The 14,984-nt window shown below is 38.4% G+C and overlaps 3 protein-coding genes and 1 long non-coding RNA gene across 4 annotated transcripts; 1 reads left to right on the top strand and 3 right to left on the bottom strand.

Annotated features, from left to right (window-relative positions):
- Window positions 1-63: 63 nt before the first annotated feature.
- On the top strand, window positions 64-4,179 carry LOC148727923 (uncharacterized). The gene is made up of 5 exons (XR_016002600.1): window positions 64-237; window positions 868-912; window positions 1,072-1,163; window positions 1,654-1,714; window positions 2,706-4,179. It is a non-coding gene; the product is annotated as an uncharacterized LOC148727923 (long non-coding RNA).
- Window positions 4,180-5,635: 1,456 nt separating this feature from the next.
- LOC111323246 (uncharacterized) lies at window positions 5,636-8,874 on the bottom strand. Its single transcript, XM_022926561.2, has 2 exons — window positions 8,003-8,874; window positions 5,636-7,350 (listed from the first exon to the last, which is right to left on the bottom strand). The coding sequence occupies exons 1-2, from the start codon at window positions 8,469-8,471 to the stop codon at window positions 6,560-6,562; spliced, it is 1,260 nt and encodes a 419-aa protein (XP_022782296.2). The 5' UTR covers window positions 8,472-8,874; the 3' UTR covers window positions 5,636-6,559.
- A 450-nt stretch (window positions 8,875-9,324) lies between these two features.
- LOC111323165 (troponin C) lies at window positions 9,325-10,069 on the bottom strand. Its single transcript, XM_022926460.2, has one exon. It carries the CDS (start codon window positions 9,984-9,986, stop codon window positions 9,510-9,512), a length of 477 nt encoding a protein of 158 aa, XP_022782195.2. The 5' UTR covers window positions 9,987-10,069; the 3' UTR covers window positions 9,325-9,509.
- Window positions 10,070-13,231: 3,162 nt separating this feature from the next.
- On the bottom strand, window positions 13,232-14,398 carry LOC111323183 (troponin C). The gene has a single exon (XM_088725189.1). It carries the CDS (start codon window positions 13,894-13,896, stop codon window positions 13,420-13,422), a length of 477 nt encoding a protein of 158 aa, XP_088581315.1. The 5' UTR covers window positions 13,897-14,398; the 3' UTR covers window positions 13,232-13,419.
- Window positions 14,399-14,984: the final 586 nt, after the last annotated feature.

Consider the following 14,984-nt stretch of genomic DNA (forward strand, 5'->3'; position numbering starts at 1 on the left):
CAATTGTTAATTATAATCGTTTTGTACAACGGGTCAAACTTGTTAAACAATAACTGCTGATTGAAGAAAAACGCCCCACTAACTGGACTTTGCCTACGACGCGACTTGGATCGTCAGCTGTAAACAAAAATTGGACCAAAATCATATTTTGCGTATACCTATCAAGGCGTGTTGAACTGTACTGACCGGTCGTGAATCTGAAGTAAAATATGGAAGTTTTACCACTACAAAACACTGGTGAGTACCGTTAAAAAAAAAAATAATAAACGGCATAGAAATCGATTTACGATCGACGTATTTTAGGAAACTACCAAAATATCTCTGGGTTTCGACTCTTTGTCAGGAACGCTTACTTTGTAACAAAACGAATACAGTATGTCATCTTCCTTTATGAGTCAATTAGTTGACTGCTATCAAAATTCATTTGACGAAGATAAATTAACAACTGCGATATCAAAATTGCTATTAGCAATAATAGAAAAACTGAATATTTTGTTCGGGTAAATTGAGGAAATATAACTATATTCCATGAAGTTTTCTAGACCTTTCTAGACCATACTATACCATTTTTTTTAATTAAATAAAACATGACTTTTGGCTGATTCAAAAATAGTTTGACATTCCAGTCTTCAAATTTATGACAACGGTATGAGTTGTTTTTCTTGAAAGATAAAGAAGGAAAAAAACTGAAGTTTAACGCCGAATCTAAGTTATTTCATGAAGAAATATATCGAGAGATTTCATAATTTGCCGAATAGTATACTAGTACAGCTAAGAGCACAAAAAAAGGCATAAATTTTCAAACGCGTTTAAAAGTCATTCAAAGGACTTAAAGGGCTTAAAGTACTCGCACCTGTTTCTCTACAGAAAACGATGTCGACAAACTCAAGGCTGTCATTTTCCTCCAATCAGGTGAGCTGTCATACACCGGTTACCTAGCAACCAATTCCCCATAGATATGCCACGAAATGTTTCACCATCAAACATTTTCAAATGATGTAAAATTTTTCTGTAAAAAATGGTATTTGAGTGTACTTGAAATTAATTTACCACCTCATTGCTTGTAAATAGTTTACCGCGGGTACTTGGCCCGCAGAAGAGTTCAACTGATGAAAGAACGATCCAGTGGACAGGAAACAACAGTCATCTTCTTTCTACAACAGGCCAGTAGAAACATAATCGTTTCTTGAGAATGAAAGCCGCGCAGATTCAAGTGTTTCAATAAAAATCGCTTACAAGTGGCTTATATCGCCACATCTTGCCGTTAAAAACAGTCGGTTGAAGAACCTTCTGAAGGTTCAATTATTTTAAAAAGAGAAAAATTCTGGGACTTAAACGCTTTGAATGTGATTACTGCCCTGGTTTCATGAACTTACCTGGAAAAGGTGTTTTTCTCCATCATCTGAACTACAGTTTCACAGCTGTTACACCGTTTACATACGTTGCAACATACACAATCCTCTTCATAGATAAAAATTATATGTGGGTGTGTAGGATTCTATGCGTTATGTTGAAGAGTTTTTGTGGTTACGGCGTCAAGCCATCTTTAATCTAACATTCATAAGTTAGTAACTCAAACTTCTTTTGCATCGGATCGCTTTTAGCAAACCGTGGGCTAAGAATTTTATGGAGTTTCTCGCATTTTCATTTTAGGTGGAAAATTCATCTGAGCACATGTTTAACTGTCAAAAAAACACAAGGAAACTTCTTAAAGGTGAGTTTTCTTTTCGACTTTTCGACATCTTTTAAACACCATTTTGGCTGGGTCCTTTAAACATTTTAGTCGCTTGATAGTTGGCACATATTCAGTTGACCTGTTTTAAACAGGCTTTTACTATTTTGAAGCCAGTCATGCATTCGAGTTCAGTTTTCAGGCAAACTCCCTGGGGAATTACTAGTCTTTCAGGGCCCAGTTATATAAAGGACGGATCGATAACGCTATCCGACGGATAAATCACTATCCGGACGGATAAATCACTATCCGACGGATAAATCACTATCCGACGGATAAATCACTATCCAGACGGATAAGTGATAGCAAAGCGTGCAGCGTTATCCACCGGATAGAGTTTTGTCCAATGGATAGCGCTATCCAACCTTTGAACAGCCGGGGCCAGGAAGGTATTTCTAACTCGTTTGCTTACCATCTTTTAAAAATAAGTAACTTTGAGCAGTAACTGTCTGGTTCTTATGTAAATGGCTTAAAGGAAACGGAAGAGGACTGCAACGTGGAATACGGTTTGGGAAAGACGTCTGCTGATAATTTGAGGACAATTTTAGTTTAAATTGAAAAATTAGGGCGTTTGGTGAGTTTGAGGTTGAGGCAAGCTTTCTGGCCGGCACAAGCGTCTCTTTTACAGTGGGAAAGTATGAAGCCTCATTATTAGTACCAGACCTCGGCAAACCTCTCCCCAACTCGTCTACAATTGGCGAAAGAACGCGCGTCTTGTAACAACTTGTAACGTTCTCGACCAAGTTTATAAACTGACGTTCCCGTCCTCTTGCTAAATCTCTGTATAAAAGAGGCCCCGCCTGCAGGCTAAATGAAAGTGAAAAATAAAACTCTTGTTGATTCTTCAACTGAGAGACCTCAAAACTTGAAACCGAGACCGTTTAGGGACAAATTAAAAGTTTAAAGTGACCTTATATTTCAACCTGACAGACAAACTTACTTGTTTTGTTTATCATATTTTTGGTTTCGGCAGCTTAGATACTATCACGGACCTTAAAGAGCGATATCCCAGATGCTGAATTTCATGTGTAAATATACTGTTAAGGATCATGGTGATATTTCGTGGGGGATGTCAAACTGACATGCATGAACTGCAAGAAAACTGAAGCAGAAACGTAACCTGTCTTCCCTCTCTCTATTTCCGTGCAACGTATCTGTAAGATATAGGGATGTAATTTCTAGTAATGTTTCCAGAACATAACTAAGCCTATTACACTGCTTTACAATCTAGCATTTTTTTTTTATTTAAGGGCCGGTCATTTTTTTCAGTTGCATACATCTGGTGTATCGAAAAAGCTTTACCACTCCTAAATTTTGACCTCCAAAGTAAGAGATAGCTTAAACTTCTCTAAGCAAATTAGAATACTTCGTCAAATTTAGAAGCAGACAGGTTTTAGAATTCTACACCTATCCTGTCCCTTTGAGACCCCTCCCTCCATATCTACAGCCCTAATTTCTATGAACTCACCTTTCCCTTAAAAGAGCTCCCTCGCAAAAAAGCCACGTTGTGGAGATGTTTATTCAAGCTAGGTAGAAATTTCAGTCCAAAATAAACTTGTATTTGAAAGCTTGGTTAAGTTCTTATTTCAAATATTATGGATTTCTCAACTAGAGAGATGATTCTTATTCTCTTTAACCCCTGAGAGTGACTCACATGTGCTTCTTCTTAATAATAATAATAATAATAATAATAATAATAATAATAAATAATAATAATAGTAATAAATAATAATAATAAATAATAATAATAATAATAATAATAATAATAAATAATAATAATAATAATAATAAATAATAATAATAATAATAATAAATATTAAAAATAAATAATAATAAAGTTTAATAATAATAATAAATAGTAATAATAATATTTATAATAATACATTTATCACTGGTGAATTAAACATGAAGGTCACGTGAATAAAGGAAATGATCAATATTTGGAGCTCTTGATTGTGAAACTGACTAATTCTCCTCATCCGTACCATAAGTTATTCACAAAGAACAGTGTGGAAAATCTGTACGCTGATATTAAGGTTTAAAAGAGTTCATGTCTTCACTTAGCTGTGTAAAAGTATGGAAGTAAACAATAAGAGCTCTCAACTGGTTTGAAATAAGGCTTTCCTTCTGATAACTCCCATACTTTAAGATACCTCATCTGGAGACTCTAGAAAGGTGTAATTCTCTTATAATAATAGTAGTTAAATAATAGTAGTTTATTCACAATTAATCACGCACAGAAAGCAAACAAAAACTAACAAACAATACATTAGCACAAAAAATACATGAAAAATTGTGAAAGGAGGTAGAAGAGGTTATCCCTTTCTAGTTCACCTCCTTAACTGATATAACAATATTAAAAAAATCCTAATTACTTATCTATAAATTCAAAAACTATATATATATACAATTGGGTATGCTTATATAATAAAAGTTTAAAACGGTAATTAGGTGGTATGAATCGTGTTTTAACCCATTAACGTCCAGTGCGCCCGTATGCGCCCATGGGGACCCACACCCTTTCTACGCCCTGTGACGTCATCAATTTTAACCCTGGAGCACGAATTCGAGCATCTACTTGAACGGGTTGAAAATATCTTGCAGATGATACCAGAATGAGCGCAATTGAGTGGAGGAGATTGGAGAAATAGCCAAAAAACCGTGTCACTTTGACCGGAAAATCTGCACGAAGATCGTGTTTCACTACCCACCTACCTTTCCGAGCATGTGCTTTGAAAATAATGAGTAGTTTCTGAAAAATCTCTACACCAAAATGAAGCCTACTCAATTTCCAGCAAGTGAGGAGAAACTTTAGGCAGGGAGAGGGGAAAAAAAAGGGCAGGAGAAAGAGAGAAAAGTAGAAGTCGTAAGAGGGGCATGACTTTTCAACCCAAAAACTGTCGAAATTTTGCTCTCTGCGCGTGCCCGAGATTTTCAGGCCGCCATTTTGCATTTGGATCCAAAGGCCGTCGAGTGCACGAGCTGTCAAGTGGTTTTTGGTAAGTTAGAGCTTTTAAAACCCCAACAGTGACCCGAAATCTGCTGGACTAGCTTCAAAACACAGTTTTCCACAAAAGCTGCGGCCATTAATGGGTTAAGAAAATTCATTAACTAGCTTATTTCTAAAAGTTGTCAAGTCTTTTGCTTCAGTGGTCTCTTGGACAGCTAAAGAAAGCAGTTAAGTAATAATCATATGTTAAGTAGATTTGAAGATATCAGTAGCCAGATTGACTTGACACCATTTTATGAGGGCAAATGAGACCACATTCTTTGAACTTTCTTAAGCTTGTCTCTGATTGAGTCTCACACAAACCCTGCAGGGTTTGGGGTAGGACACGGCATTAATTTCCCACACACGAGATTACTGTGTGGTGGATGTCCTTCCCTGGGTGGGATGGGTGGGAATTGGCCCAGAAAGCCCCTATGGGGAGTGGTCAATTAACCTATGTATGTATGTATGTATGTATGTATGTATGTAAATGAGGAGGGGAAGAGGGAGGGGGAAGGGGAGGGGGAGGGCAAGGGGGAGGGAGAGGGGGAAGGAGAGGGAGAGGGGGAGTGGGAAGGAGAGGGGGAGGGAGAGGAGAAAGGGGAGGGAAGGGGAGGGGGGTCTGGGGCATTCTCACAAGGAAAATCTTGAAATTTGAAACTCTCTGAGAAGAGATTTCCCACTTTTTTTTTGTCCAACATTGATTTAAGAATGAGCTCAAAAATACTTATATTCTGTCCTTGATCACAATTCACAGTGGTAGCCACCACAAAATTCTAGGAGAGCAGTGAGGTTTCTGCTTCCCCCCAGCTTCTAATAACAACCCTGTTGCATTACAGTCTCTCGCTACTCCCAGCTAGTCTCTTCAAAGGGTTGAAGTCCTTTGGGAAAAAGAGGTGTGGAAGCACACTGAGCCAATTGATATATTTATTTATTTATTTATTTGCCACTCATTTGTGAAACTGCTCCAGGTTAAAACAGGTAGAGTGTCAGTTGTATAACAATAAAAAATATACCAGGATTATTTTTCGGTTTGATAATAATATTTATTAAAAACTGGATCACTGGATAATGCAATTCAAGACTTTTTATTGGCTTAGCCATTATGGTATATTAGCCAATATACCATAATCTACAAATATGGTAAGCGTGCGCGTCAGCTTAAAATCAAAAGGGAGCTAAAAAATCTGGTTTCTTCTTACAAAATAATAATTTCTTGGGGGCGTTTTTAATAAAACAATTATTCCACTCGCGCTTGTTGGATATGAGATGATTATAGCCAACTCGGCGCTACGCGCCTCGTTGGCTATCTATCATCTCATATCCAACGTGCGCTCGTGGAATAATTGTTAAATATAAAGTCAATGTACACAATTTACTCTTGTGTGACCTGATTTTGATTGTGAATAATTATTTGGACTTGTTTTCTCCTCAGAAGATTCACAACATTTAACCTTCTTGGAGAAAACTCAAAATGCATAATCCTTTTTAAAACTTAATAGTTACTTTTTTTAAACCTATTCACTAGATCCTGAATCTTTCTTCTTAACCCTTTAACTCTGATTAGTGACCAAGACAGAATTTCTTCTCACAACAGTAATACCATATCAAGTAGACAAGTGACGAGAATACAAAAAATATCAATTAGCGGATTATTTTAAGATCCAATACCAAATTCTCCAAACTAATATGATAAGAATAGTATAGCAGACAGTAAGGAGAATTACTAAATGAGATCTCAGGAGTGAAAGACAATGATGTGGACCGAAGGCTTCAGTCCTTCTGTAAGTTTAGGTAGTCTGTACAAGATTCTTCTTAGAAACTCTATGGAAGAATGATCAGTGTGAGGACATCAAATAAACAAACAACAAAATACCAACAAAGACAAATACGACCATTGTCATCAAATGTGATACCAGTGTACAATGCATTCCTTGATTGACATCTGACACAAATGCCCCCATTTGCCAATTAACATATTTCTGTAAATTACTAGTTGGACAAAGACAACGGCAGTTATAGCTTCCCCGAGAAAATTTGTATGTCCTTGACTCCATTTCGCATGGGTGGCACAGTCGTCCATGCATGTCCCTGACTCCTGGTAAAACGTTTGCCTTATTTCTATTGAGATAGCGCCGCTCTCGAGCACGTTTCCAGGGAGGAAACTGATCAGGTTTATATTTACTGCTTGCACCAGGATCAGCACTGGAACCAAGATCATTATCCCCAACATGCCAGATACGACTTATGGTAGGTGAAACAATCCTGAAAATAGTTGAATTTCTATTGTACAGTAGCATTAAACCTAGGTAAAGGGGCCAGTCTCCCTCAGCATGTCCTAAAGCATCGTCCTGAAATGTCTTGATGTACTCCCACATAGATGAGTTAAATGAATAACCAATGCTTTGAACAAGTGGTACCTCACTCACAACAAAGGCATCTGGTTGATGATCTACTAAATTCTCCTCTCCAACTCCTTGGAGTGTGCTAAAGTGGATGTTGGGGACAGAGTTTTTGACGAGGAGAGAGTACCACATCACCTCCATAAAATCTGCCGCAACAACTAAGTCATCTTCAACGAACAGTACATCTCCACTAAATGTTTCATTGTGCTTTAACTGAAAGGCATCTGAAGTGAATAACAGCTGTTATAATTTTGTAATAAATGTCATTTGTAACTTTAAAATTATTGGTATAAAATGCCTTTCAGAACCCTGGGCTTACATTAATGATGAAGATTACACTAATAAAGGGCAAGGCTTCATGCAGGTAATATAATATTTTGGGCTTCAAAACACAGTGATGCACCAGTGTTTTCAGTTTTTCATTACTTCCCACTCAGCATTGGTAGTGTGTCGGCTGACGTGCCTGTCAAAACGTTGGCTGATGTGTTGGTGATGTGACAGCCAACATGTCAGTCAACATTTATATGGCTGACACGTTGGTAAGATAGCATTTGCTACCTTACCCACTAAAAATGAAATGAAATTCCAAATTACCAAACGAGAAGTAACTTCAGGTTGACACTCTTAAACAGAGAAAATTTTATATCTGTAACAAGCGATGGAAGTGATCTTCAGGTCCCCTAAAATATTACACTGATATTACTTTTTGAGTGGAGTTAATCATATGAGCTTAGTCTGCTATTCCACTGCAGGTCAACCCTAGCATTTCTTCAGATTCCTGGATAAACTCCAGCTGGATGGGCATTAAATCAAGAAAAAACAACACTGTAGGCTTGCATTTATTATAAACAAAGATAAGTAAATTTGTCACCTTACCATGTTCATCAAATACTTTTTTCATAGTATTCCACCAATGAGCCTTTAAGACTTCTGGGCTACGTTCTTCCTCCTCATTTCCAAATGTCCACACAAGTTTTCTACAAAATGTGATTTTACCAAGGACCTTGTATGTCTCATTTATATCGTCCATTGTTGAGGCCTTGGTATGATGAAGAATGAACAAACATGGCGTGGAGGGAACAATACTACCGGAGGAAGAAATTGACTCCAACGTCCTTTCCAAATACTTTGGTCTGTAGGAGCTAAAAATAACCAGAGGAACAAAAGGGGCTTGGAAATTCCGAGGAAAAACAACATTGAATTCCTGTGGCCATATGTCCCCACGTTGTCCGAAAAGAACAGGAATTGCTAACCACAGTTGTACCAAGATGACAACCGCAAATATAAATGTTCTTTTAAATGATCGGCATCTGAACGTTCTCCTTAGAATCAGTGTCAAAGCCATGGTGAGTCAGTTATCCCGTATAATTCCACCGCTTGAGATAGCTTTTAAGAAATTTTATCTATAAATCACGGTACTGTAATTCTCGAACAAGCCAAGGTGACGTGTCAGTACAAACTTCGATGTATTTTGAACCATGTTCTGGCGAATAAATTTACCCATCCTATCTTTGAGGATTCAAAGAAGACACTTGAGAATATAATGTTCCATCGAAAACAAACAGAAGACCGCTGTGAACTTTGAAAAAAACTTGGAGGCTGTCTGAGAATGTGCACCCAGCGAATGTAATCCTAAAGCGGCCATCAATCGATCGACTGGGGAGGGGTAAGGAACAAATTAATTGTTACGTATGATGCACGATCCTCTCAGTATCTGTAACCGCAGTTCAAAATATATGAACTTCACATATTCATCGTAACCAAATTGATTGTTAACGCTAATTTTGACAGAAGGGACTACAAACAAAACAGAACAAAAGATATAAGACCCTTTACGCTTGGGGAATCTCGAGGGGGTGTATACATAGTCTAAAATCCTGTATAATCCATCTCTTTCTGGAGTTTCGAATTACTCTGGGGGTACTGGTCAGGATAAAAATTCATACCGCCGTCACTTACGCCTAGACCATCGTTCATCTCCAAATTTTCTCCTCTTTGCCATTTATTTACGTAGTTCTGTACTTGATTCGCACTTCTGTACTTGACTTGCTTTTAAAATTCCGAAAATAGGTATATGAGAGGTTTTCTAAAGGGGATAAGGAAGTAACCTTGTTACAAGCGCTCAACATGCCGAGTATAATTCTTTCCCGGTTCTCAGTCAGTAAACACATGCAAAACAGCACTGATGACAGGTAGTCTCGAGTTAGATGGCTTTATTAATACAGGCATTTTTACATTTACATGGAACCTTCCTTGATAAATACGCACACAGCGAGTGAAACTCGAACTTACATGTACATAAATTATCGCATTATATTGTCTTGCTGTTGGTGAATTATCCAGTTACCGTCAGCGAATGGAAATAACATTGGCGAAAAGAACTTCAGTTTGGTAACCAGTTCAGCCAAGCTAAAAATTCAGGGAATGAAATTTTCCCATCGCCGCTTGTATCCAATGCTCGGAGTGCCGCGTCTGAGTCGTGGCGGTAGTTAACAGCCTTCAGCAAGAGTTTCAATTCGTCTTTATCGATGGTGCCATTGCCGTCTTTGTCATACTTCTTGAATTCGTCCACAGCTTTACTGATATAGTAGCATCTTGACTTGTCATTAACGCATTCTAATCCCTTTTCGTCTCGAAACCAAGAGAAAAACTCCTCAAACGAGATGCTCCCTCCACCATCTTTGTCAACAAGCAAGTAACAGGCTTCAGCTTGTTTGTTATCCATTCCCAGGTCGTCTTTAAGAAGGCATAGGGCTTCCTTTTTACTGAGATGACCATTTTCATCTGTGTCATACTTTTTAAACAAACTTTGCACAACAATCTTGGGTACGGAGGCACTGAAGTAAGACTTACCAGCCATGACGGAAACCTCTCCAAATATCGTCCGTCATCGATGATTTCACAATTACTTTGCAATATATCATACTCCTTTGGGAGTTTGGGGAATTAATGAATATGAAACAATACAAATTAACGTTTTCTGCTGACATTTAAACAACGTGATGGAGGTCACGTCCAGTGTTACGTTACTCTATCTTATGAATGGAAAGGCCACTCACACAAGGTAAACCGTGGCGTAGTGTAACAACTTGAGCTCTGAACTGGTGGAAGGTGGGGACCGGGTAGATCGTTGAATCTAAGGGATCATTGCTTGATCATTTAGAACGCTGGTTGGTTAGCTTTAACTGTGCCATGATTGTACGTCTTTGCTTACCCCTTAATATTTTGTAAATTTTGCTTACATGTGCATGCAACAGTTGTCTAGAGCGTTATCACATGACCTGAGGAGCCGAATAACCAAAAGTCTACTGTGTTTGTTTGGTTTGACCCCTTAGTGACTAGCATCTAATTTCTCCTTACAATATCACCCCTGAATCACACCTAAGGTCAGAAGAATAAAGGAAAAGATCACAGACTTAAAAAGCCCCACACTCCATGTCAGCACTTAGGGAGATGTAAAGAGAACAGTATGGACAATATGCACACTAATGTTAGGGCGAAAAGCGGTTTTAAAAAAACCGGTTAGTGTCAGACTCTTAACAGACAAATACACTTCCTCTTCTATTAGATTACCCATCACTTGCACTGGGTTAGTATCACCCGTGCTGGAATAGATTTTGACGAACAGGAGATCAATCTTTGATCTTCTTTGTTTGGAAAATAAAACAGGAATAATAGAAACTGAAAAAAGAACGCACAACTTCAGTTTCACACTTTTAATCATTCTTTGTAAGGTACACGTTTTAAAAAGATTTGGCGTAGACACCTACTGATCAAACCATTCATTGATACATTACAATGAAAAATAAAGCCCTTGTTATTCAACACGTACGCAAAACTCCAAAATTCTAAACCGTTACTGTTACTCCGACAGCAAGGCTGGATTAGTTAACGTTTTCTAACACTGAATCAATCAATAAACAAATTACAAACTGTCTCAAACGTCCAGAAGTTTTGTTTAGAATACGACGAACTTCGCCACTCTTTGCAACGCTCAGTCAAATACCCAAATCTTACATCCAAAACGGATGTTTAAAGGTTCAAATCAAAAGGAAAACGAAACACAATGAACTACATTAATATGGCGGGTAAATAACCTTTTTAAATTTTAATAACATGGTGGGAACAAGTGGTAGGCCCGCAAAGCATGAATAACCAAGTGGCGCGCTTATGTAATAAGGTATACCACGTGTTCAGCAATGTGACTTCTCGCGTAAACACCATTCAAATAAACGATGGCACGAATGTAAATAAAGCTTACATGTATGTTACCAAAATTTCTTTTTAATAGACGTGTGGAAGATATTTGTTTGTTGCTCAGGGGATGATGTGTCCTAATGCCATGCGTTTAACTCTTTAACTCCCAAAAGTGATTAACATGCAACTTCTCCATACAATATCCATACACTATCCATCCTCGGAGACCCAGGGGCTGTGAGTCGATTTTAAGTTAAGGGCAGAAGAGCCCCTTGGGACATTTTCTTACAAGACTAGTTCCAAACACTACTACTACTATGTTCCAAACGATCGCAGTCGTTCTGTCATCGGATTGGTGCCAGAAAATCTTTGTTTTAGTCTGCCCAGTCAGAGTGAAGTGTGCTTTAGAGTCATTTCGTGTGTTTTAACAGGAAGCTCAGTTGCTCGCTTTGGTTGATTGAGTCGTGCGACGGAGCTTTGCTCTAGGTGACGAGTGTCAGTTTTAGCACACAATATAAGAGAAATCGATCAGATTGTCCGCAAAAATCTCACCGGAGATTATACTGAATACTTTCGAAGGTATCACAAGAGAACGTGTATAAAAGTTTGCGAGGTTGGTATAAAACACGATGGTTGCAGGCGTTGATATGTCGCTTAAACGTTAAACGAGATGTAAGCTTAAATCTTTCTAGATATTTTGTACAATTTGCTGTGACTGAAACTTTGCCAATCTCGTGAAGTTATTTCGTCGCACGGGCCACGCAGGTATGTCGAGCAAGTGGCGCTTATCCTCACGTAACTTTCTGTGCGCGCCAAAATCTAATCTTTGCTTTGTGGTAGAGTCTTTCAGAATATGGCCCAGGATGAGTTCGTGGACGACCTCCAGCAAGCGCTTACAGAAAGCTTAGCTGTGTTTCCGGTTAGCTCATTGAAATGTGAACAAAAAAAAAATTATCGAGAACATCGTGGGAAAGAGAGATGTTTTCGAACAGTTACCGAAGGGGTTTGGAAAGAGTTTAATCTTTCAACTGCTGCCTAGAGTGTTCAAATTCTTGAGCTCGAAAGGCCACGGACTCTCTTCTAGTTCCTTGGTCATTGTCATTTCACCTCATTTGTCGATTGTTGAAGACCAAGTTAGATACCTTTGATCATTGGGAATCGATGCTGCTTTCATTGGGGAAAACAAAACCAAAGACAAGGAAATATTGGATGGAAAGTGCGGGTTTGCTCTATTGTAAATGTCAGCCTAGTACAGGGTTATCTACCCACATCTAATAAACAAAAGTTTGCACGCTTAGCTTTTCTTTTTTTTTTTTTTGTTTTTGTTTTTGTTTTCAGGCGAAGATTAGATTAGATTTTGAACAGCTAAAGAGTCTCACACAAAGGCTGGCTGAGAATGTGCACCCAGCGAACAGTGTAATTCTAAAGCGGCCATCCATCGATCGACTGGGGAGGGGTAAGGAACAAATTTGTTGTTAACGCTAATTTTGACAGAAGGGACCGAATCAAGACCCACAAACAAAACAGGACAAAAGAAATAACACCCTTTACGCTTGGGGAATCTCGACGGGGGTATACATAGTCTAAAATCCTGTATAATCCATCTCTTTCTGGAGTTTCGAATTACTCTGGGGATACCGGTCAGGTTAAAAATCCATACCGCCGTCACTTACTCCTAGACCATTGTGCATCTCCAAATTTTCTTCTTTTTCCCATTTATTTACGTATTTCTGTACTTGATTCGCACTTCTGTACTTGAATTGCTTTTAAAATTCCGAAAATAGGTATATGAGAGGTTTTCTTAAGGGGGTAAGGAAGTAACCTTGTACAAGCGCTCAACATGTTGAGTATAATTTTTTCCCGGTTCTCAGTCAGTAAACACAAGCAAAACAGCACTGCTTACAGGTAGTCTTAAGTTAGATGGCTTTATTGATACAGGGATTTTCACATTTACATGCAACTTTTCTTGATCAATAGGCACACAGCGAGTGAAACTCGAACTTACATGTACATAAATTATCGCATTATATTGTCTTGCTGTTGGTGAATAATCCAGTTATCGTCAGCTAATAGAAATAACATTGGCGAAAAGAACTTCAGTTTGGTAACCAGTTCAGCCAAGCTAAAAATTCAGGGAATGAAATTTTCCCATCGCCGTTTGTATCCAATGCTCGGAGTGCCGCGTCTGAGTCGTGGCGGTAGTTAACAGCCTTCAGCAAGAGTTTCAATTCGTCTTTATCGATGGTGCCATTGCCGTCGTTGTCATACTTCTTGAATTCGTCCACAGCTTTACTGATATAGTAGCATCTTGACTTGTCATCAACCCATTCTAAGCCCTTTTCGTCTCGAAACCAAGAGAAAAACTCCTCAAACGAGATGCTCCCCCCACCATCTTTGTCAACAAGCATGAAACTGGCTTCAGCTTGTTTGTTGTCCATTCCCAGGTCGTCCTTAAGAAGGGACAGGGCTTCCTTTTTACTAAGATGACCATTTTCATCTGTGTCATACTTTTTAAACAAACTTTGCACAACAATCTTTGGTACGGAGGCACTGAAGTAAGACTTACCAGCCATGACGCAAACCTCTCCAAATAGCGTCCGTAATCAATGATTTCACAATTACTTTGCAATATATATTATATTCCTTTGGGAGTTTTGGGAATAATGAATATATGAAACAATACAAATTAACGTTTTCGGCTCACATAACCTTAAGCAAACCACGACGACGACGGCAACGAGGACGTGACAAAACAAAAGATTTAATGAGCAGAAAAATAGTTTAGCACCTGCATTTTAAAACTTTGTAGATTTCTCAGCCGTCCTCTGCAAAACAACAACGTGGAATCACCAAAATTTACGTGGTCTAAAAACGGAAAGCCCGACTGCAGATCATTCAAGTTTCCATTTGGAACTCAACGTTGCTCACATACGTTAAGTTGGAATTGAGGTGTGGCGCCATGAGACGGTAAACACATCCAGCCATTCGCGAAATTCTAACTAAAAATAAAAATTCATTTTTAGATCGACGTCTTCTTCAGCGTTGCCGTCCTGACTGCTTAAGGTCCTTATTTAAACTGCGTGACGGAGGTCACGTCCAGTGTTACGTCCAGTGTCACGTCCAGTGTTTGAATGTGGAACTAATGAATGTTTATGATTGGCTAGCCTCAATTTTGTCATCTTCATGATCCCAGCCAGAAATGACTTAATTACATTTCATTTTCCTGGAGCGTAAAGACAATGTGAAATATCTGGAAACATCATATCAGTCATATTGCATCAAAAATAAGTAAAGGCATTGTTATAATTTGTAGACTAAGGCATGTTGTACCATATTTGACATTACTAAATATGTATAGATTACTCAATCCTTATTTATCATATGGCCTTGTCGCCTGGGGCCAAGCAGCTAAATCTCATATGGAAAAAATATTGATACTCCAGAAAAGGGTTGTGCAATTAATGAACTTTGCCAACTATAATTCACACGCCATTCCTTTTTTACATCGGTTAACATTATGCCAATTAATATGCTCTACGTTAATACATGATGTCCATAACCATTAACCCCCCCCCCCCCCTAATCTTTCTGGTATGTTCACTCTTTCTCACCAAATACACAATCATAATACCCGATGTTCAGCTGCCGGTAACTATTACAT

Source organism: Stylophora pistillata, chromosome 6 (assembly GCF_964205215.1).
Source record: "Stylophora pistillata chromosome 6, jaStyPist1.2, whole genome shotgun sequence".
Classification (NCBI taxonomy): domain Eukaryota; kingdom Metazoa; phylum Cnidaria; class Anthozoa; order Scleractinia; family Pocilloporidae; genus Stylophora; species Stylophora pistillata.

What these genes read in the sequence shown, in the direction of transcription:
- LOC111323183 (XM_088725189.1), bottom strand. Translation starts at nt 13,896, where the DNA reads ATGGCTGGTAAGTCTTACTTCAGTGCCTCCGTACCAAAGATTGTTGTG.
- LOC111323246 (XM_022926561.2), bottom strand. Translation starts at nt 8,471, where the DNA reads ATGGCTTTGACACTGATTCTAAGGAGAACGTTCAGATGCCGATCATTT. An exon ending in AAAAGTATTTGATGAACATG is followed by an intron (nt 7,351 to 8,002) that starts GTAAGGTGACAA and finishes TATTCACTTCAG; the next exon opens with ATGCCTTTCAGTTAAAGCAC.
- LOC111323165 (XM_022926460.2), bottom strand. Translation starts at nt 9,986, where the DNA reads ATGGCTGGTAAGTCTTACTTCAGTGCCTCCGTACCCAAGATTGTTGTG.